The following is a 6,651-nucleotide window of genomic DNA, read 5'->3' as shown; positions in this document are numbered from 1 at the left end:
CCTATGACCCAGCAATAGCACTGCTAGGAATTTACCCAGGGGACACAGGAGTGCTGATGCACAGGGACACATGGACCCCAATGTTCATAGCAGCACTCTCCACAATAGCCAAAACGTGGAAAGAGCCTAAGTGTCCATCAACGGACGAATGGATCAAGAAGATGTGGTTTATCTATATGATGGAATACTCCATGGCAATGACAAAGAATGAAATCTGGCCATGTGTAGCAACATGGATGGAACTCGAGGGTGTTATGCTGAGTGAAATAGGCAGAGAAGGACAGATACCATATCTTTGCAAGTATAGGAGGATTAGGAGGAACTTAACGGAGGACTGTGGGGAAAAGAAGGGGGAAAATAGTGGGGGAGAAGGAGGGAGGCAAACCATGAGAGACTCTTGAATGCTGAGAACAAACTGAGGGCTAATGGGGGTGGGGGGAGGGGAAGAGAGTGATGGGCATGGAGGAGGGCACTTGTTGGGATGAGCACTGGGTGTTATATGGAAACCAACTTGACAATAAACTATTTTTAAAAAAGCCCTGAAAGTCCCTTGTGTAAGGGACTGCCTCAGGAAAAGTGGTCACCCTGGATGCTGGGGGGATGGCAGGCAAGGTCCCTCGACAGGTCAGGCTGCCCAAGGAGAGAGGAGAGGGAGAGCACTCACCCAGTGGAATGGAGCAAATCCGGGTACAGTGTGGACACTTGGGTGACGGTCAGTGTGAAGGTCAGTTCTAGACACCGCAGATGTTTACAGTGCTTAAGACAAAAAGCAGACACTTGCATGTCTTTGTTCTTGCTGATTATCAAAGCAGCTTTCTGACAATCATTTAGGATCTGACTCACAAATGCCTCCTCCTGGATTTCATGCAGACAGTACAATAGTTGTGGGACCCCATGGTGCGGGGTTGGGGGGCCACATTCATGTGACAGGGTTGCGACTTTCAGCAACTTCTTTCTATTACCTAAGGTCAGCTTGCATCGGAATGAGTTCTCCGCAGCTAAAGCACACGCTTCATTTAAGAGGCCAAATAAGAAAAGCCCCATCTGAGTGAGATAATTTTTCTTTCTTCCTGGGTATGCTATCAGGCGTGTGACATGCACACGGTCCAACACCTGGAAATTTTTTAGACTTTGTGGGGAGCAGAGGACATACAACAAGGCAGCAAAAAATTCCTGGAAGCTCATGAAAGCAAAAGCATAATGGTCCTTGTCACCTGCAACCCTTTGAAAAATATTCACATGGAGAAAAGTAGCAACGGCGGTCCCATCCAGCTTGGCGTGCTCCAAGTCTTTCATGTCAAACACCCATTTCATGTTCCACATACCCTCTGCAGCCAAGTAACACAGACCTCTCAGTTGTTCTTGGTGAGTGTTACTGGGAGCTCCTCCAGTCTCGGTGGGATATAAGCTAGACAGATACTGGACAAATAGGGCCGTGGCGTTTGGATACACCTGCGTGAGATCTGCTCCTCTATCCATCTGCTGTCTCAGACAAGAACACACGATCCAGCAAACCACAGGGACCTGGCACATGGAGAAGAGAATCGAGTTTCCCATGACAAAACTCAAGGCTTCATCAGCCTCCCTCTTGTTTCTGAAATAGGTCCTGAAATACTTGGCTCTTTCTGCCATACCAAACCCTGTAAGGGTTATAAAGGAGGGATGTTTTAGGAAGGGCTTAAGTCTCCTCCGAGATGTGAACCTCAGGGTGATCAGTATGGTGGCTTCAGGAAGCATTCTTTTGCTTAGCAAACTGGTCAGGAGGACAGACCCGGGCAATTTCTGGCTCCAGTCCTCACTCAGGTTGGTTGGTATATCTGTAAGGGTCAATGTTACCTCTTCAAAGCCATCAAAGAGGAGCAGAAGTTGTTCTGGTTTGGACATAATCTTGGACATGAGAGCCTGTGACCCAGGCCATTTATGGGCAATCAGCTCCGAGAAGCTCTGCTTGTCCACCTGGGCCACTTCCCGGCAATGGAAGTAAAAAGCACACCAAAACTTGTGGGGATAGAACTTGTTTTGTGCCCAATCCAACATCAGCTTTTTGGCTAGGGTTGTTTTTCCAACCCCAGCAACTCCCTGTAGGACCACAGTCTTAGGCTGTCTTCCTTGAGGTCTTCTGGGAAGAAACAGACATGGTAAGAACCTCTCGTGTCTCTCTATTTCTTGGTAGAAGAAGTCTACGTGGTTCCCAGGCCAAGTGGTCTTGCTCCATGTCACGGAGTACTCATCCATCACGTGCAGTTTGTACTCATGTATTTTATCTAGATGAGCAAGATGGGAGAAATACAGGGTATGGCATCAGAGTTATCTGTGAGAGCTAATTAAACGAAAAGAAAATTAACCTTGATGTTTACACCACGAACTTTTCCTGAGAGCACTGCACCAATTTAGAAGCTGTGAGTAAATGGAAAAGTCAACTTGAAGTGGCTTAAACAGAATGATGGTTTCTTTTTATTAGAGAATTATGGGGAGGGGTGTGTAGAGATGTTGAAATTGATTCAGTGGTTCTGCAGCTTCAGGGCCAAGTAACACCACATTTCTATGACCCCGTTCTTCATATTTCTTGCCTCATGAATAAGAGACTGCTGTTGTAGCTATGCTATTCTTATGTAGTACATTATGGTATTTGTATTCAAAGCAGAAATTGGGGGAGGAGGGACATGCTAACAGCTCATGTCTACTTTTATCAATATAAGCTGAAGCACTCATCGGTACAAATTGATGAACTCAGGAGATTTCTACTTAGATCTTACGGCCTAGAGTTGTCAGATAGTTAACCTCAACTTTAAGGAAAGCTGGAAAACAATATTTCCCTTAGGGATGGTCACATTTTACCCCTAAATAAAACTGGATTCTGCTAGGACATGAGATATGGGGATAGGAAGTTAACAGGATCTACAGGATCTGTCACAACCTTCATCTCAACCTGTGATTCTCTTCTCTCTCCCTCCCTCCCTCCCCCCCACTCTCTCCCCTAAACAGGAAACTTTACAAATTGGACATGCTGTCTGGTCCAACTGCATTCCCTCCATTCCCAGCTGATGGGTAGAAGGAAGCTTACTACAAGTCCAAGATCTATTGATTTATTAGCTCTATGAGGTCATAGAATCTGTCATAGAATCTCCAAGCCTCCAACTTGCCATCTCCAAAATAAATTAGGGTTTATGACTCTGGCTCAGACTGTGGTGTCAGAACTATCAGCTCTCCAGTGTTTGTTGAACAGGTGAAATCTAACTGTGGTAAGGCTGGAGCTGGGGATCCCACACCGCACTTACTGTATGCTTTCATGATAGATTAGAGTGTTGTCCTTGGGGCTCTCAGTTCTTTTGACCTCGTCTCTTCACACAACCTGACTGAGAAGTGCAAACTCGATTCACATGAAAATAATTTGGGTTCTTTCTAGAACCCAAATTCTGATGGCACAGGATGGTGGAGTGGGGAAGAGGACAGAATAAGGGATCTGCTGTATTTGTCTCCCTATCAATCGTTCCTATTCTGGTAAAAGTACTACCATGATTCTTTGGGGGAACCTCCTCTTCCCATCATCAGTTTGCTAAATTGGGCTGTGGGCTGGTCCTATCACCAAGCTCTCTCTGAAGTGCATAAACCAGTCTTAACCAACCAGAGCATATCGTCACATCATTCATGGATGAGCTCGGGACCTCAATTCATTAGATGAGTCAGTTCTAGGAGGAGTGCTGGAGAAATGAGAAAATACTCCTCTTTCTGCTGATGCTAAGCAGGTACAATGTGTATGTAGGGTAGCTGGTGGCCAGTATGTCCACTGTGGCGGAGTACACCACTCGAGACTGGGTCCCACAAAAGAAGAGGGAGATAGAAGGACAGAATGATATCTCAAGGATGTACCTAGGGCCCCTGCCTCCTGTTAGTCTGGTCATTGGATTTCAAGTTAGGTGAGTCCACAACTATTTTTTCTTAAGTTCTGATTCATCGAAGGGATGCTGACATACTTATTTATAACCTTCCTTGCCTCATGAACCAAGATTCTCACACCAACCCACAGCCCATTTTCCTCCAGGCTTGTCACAGTGCCAGTACCTACCAGATTCTCCTTCCTCCAAATTCACTGGCATTTCTTTTGGCTTTAAATCCACTGGCTCCAAGCTGGGTAGGATATCTGGAACAGACAGGAAAGGAGAATTTTCCACTGGAATGACTGACAGGACAGGGAAAGCCACATGGAGGCAATGGGATTGGAGCAGCCATGCCATTTGAGTCCTATTAATTCACCATCTTAGTCCAGGGAGAAGAACATTGTCTTGACTCCATCATGATGTTAGGAGGTGAGAAAATGGTGCTGTTTTAGGATGTACTGAGGAAGGCGTTCAATAACATAAATTTATAGCCTAGCCAAACACAGAGGGAGAAATATACACAAAACACACACGTGTATGTATATATAAAATATATGCAGACTTTAATATATATGTATGTGCACATATAGATGTAGGTGTATAAATAGACATGCAGGTTTTTATGTATATGAAAATAATCATACATACACACATATAGTCATTGATTTTTCTTATTCATGCCATTTATGTTCTATAAAGTTACTGTGAACATTCAATTAGCCAATACTGCTCTCATGTGAATACAGCGATATGTTCCTATAGCCTCTGTCTACATTTCAACCCTTCAATCCATAACCATGGTCTATGTGTGTTTTTGTTTAAAGATGTCATATTCGATAGATATCGTTGATTCATTAACACTGAACTCACTGTCAACAGTGCTATAACTCATGCCTGAATGAAGCTTACACAACACATGTATTTTTTCTGTAAGGCATGTGACAGCCCTTTTGTGCATAGGACACCAAATAGCACTCCACCACTATGCTTTAGGATCAGGTTATACAGCAATGTCACCAACAAAATACACAAAAACACAAAGAAAGTGGCACTAAATAGACGATGGAACAGACATTCGTTTACAGGATGAGAACATAGGTAAGAAGGCAGAGTTTTGCTTTGTTCACCTGTAGCTGGAAACATCTACATTTAATTTTCCTCCAACCTACATGTCTGTAAATGACCATGAAAGTGTCACAATTGGGGCTCCTGGGTGGCTCAGTTGGTTAAGCGTCTGACTTTGGTTCAGGTCATGATCTCACGGTTCGTGGGTTCTAGCCCCGCGTTGGGATCTGTGCTGACAGCCAGCTCAGAGCCTGGATCCTGTTTCAGATTCTGTGTCTCCTTCTCTCTCTGTCCCTCCCCTATTCACGCTGTCTCTCTATTTCTCTCAAAAATAGATAAAACATTAAAACAAGGAGTCACAATTATTGATTTTGGAGTTAAATAAATTTTAGTGAGTAGGCAGATTCACAAACATGGAATCTGTAAATAATGAAGATGGACTATATATAGATACTAAATAAGCAGTATCTGGTTAAGTTTTGTTGTTGTTGTTGTTGTTAATATGCTCGTATGATGGTCTTTGCCTTTTGCAGTCAGAGTCATCATCTTACTCCACTGTTTGCCTTCTGATTCAATATGGTTGGCCAGTAAAGTATTTAGTTCTTTAACAATGAAACCCATCCCCATTTGTATACCAGATTATTACTTACCATTTAGCTCCATCTGTACCCGAAGACACAGTTCTGTCAGGTTCATCTTGGCAAAGATGTCATGAGTCACATCCCAAGCCAGTCGTCCAGGGAAGTACTCCATCAAGAGATGAACCACCTCCCCCCATCTGGCTGTTTTCACCTGGTCCCAGGTGATCTGGACAGAGCCAGGTCTGAGGTTCTCATCCACTAAAAGCTGCTTGAACCTTTGTAGCTCCTCCTTGCTTAAATAGACCATGTACAGCATGACCCCATTTTCAAAAGGGGAGGAAGAGGAGGCAGAGGACATCAAGGATGGGAACAAATAACAAGCAGAGGAAGAAGAGCTAGAAGAGCAAGAAGAAGAGCAGGAGGAAGAGCTGGAAGAAGAGCAAGAGGAAGAGCAGGAAGAAGGACTAGAATCCAGATTCACATCACTCATTTTCACTCAAGACCTAGGACCTAAGTGCCAGTGATAAAGATAACCAACTAGAAGAGAGAAGGACCAGACCTGTGGAGACATGAAAACAGAAGAGAATGAAAACCCACCCAAGGGGATAGGTTTATTGAGTCCATATTTTATAGAGCACACTGTGTACCTCCTTCCCCCCAAGTTTCTCTGTCCTGTGAAAAAACCTGGGGTCACATCCAGTGTTCAGGCTTAGTGTTTTGACTCAAATTCACTTGGTAGTTTTTTATTCTCAATGCCACGTATTGACAAGGTGACTGGCCAAATCACAGGATCTCTTTGTGCCACTTCTCCACATGTGATCCTGGGATCAGAGCTTATCTGTTCGTGGGATTGTGAGGATTTCCAAAGAGACAAATCTACAGGTATGTTTGGAATAGTGCCTGGCACATAATAACTAACAATTATTTGGGGCTTATATCTGTACCTCTATGACAGCTATTTTAGAGACTCAATTGGAATTTATAAAAGGTGCCTGGAATCAAAGGTGTATTGTTCCTCTCCATTTATCTCCTCCACTGTCTCATCCTTCTTTTGTCTTCTGTCATGGTTATCATGGGCAAGAAGTGGATTGTGGAGAAGAAGAAAGAGAACAATGAAGTCACTGGTG

General features: G+C 44.0%; 1 protein-coding gene across 1 annotated transcript in view; it reads right to left on the bottom strand.

Annotated features, from left to right (window-relative positions):
* NLRP8 (NLR family pyrin domain containing 8) overlaps positions 1–5,882 on the bottom strand; it is a 19,688-nt gene extending 13,806 nt beyond the window's left edge. Inside the window, 3 exon segments of the mRNA XM_039244096.1 lie at positions 701–2,264; positions 4,067–4,141; positions 5,594–5,882. Of these exon segments, the coding sequence (XP_039100027.1) occupies positions 701–2,264; positions 4,067–4,141; positions 5,594–5,882 (1,928 nt within the window).
* Positions 5,883–6,651: the final 769 nt, after the last annotated feature.

This window comes from Hyaena hyaena, unplaced genomic scaffold (assembly GCF_003009895.1).
Source record: "Hyaena hyaena isolate Hyena2069 unplaced genomic scaffold, ASM300989v1 scaffold_235, whole genome shotgun sequence".
Classification (NCBI taxonomy): Eukaryota; Metazoa; Chordata; class Mammalia; order Carnivora; family Hyaenidae; genus Hyaena; species Hyaena hyaena.
The sequence above is the reverse complement of the archived record's forward strand: the minus strand, read 5'-3'. Positions and strand labels throughout refer to the sequence as shown.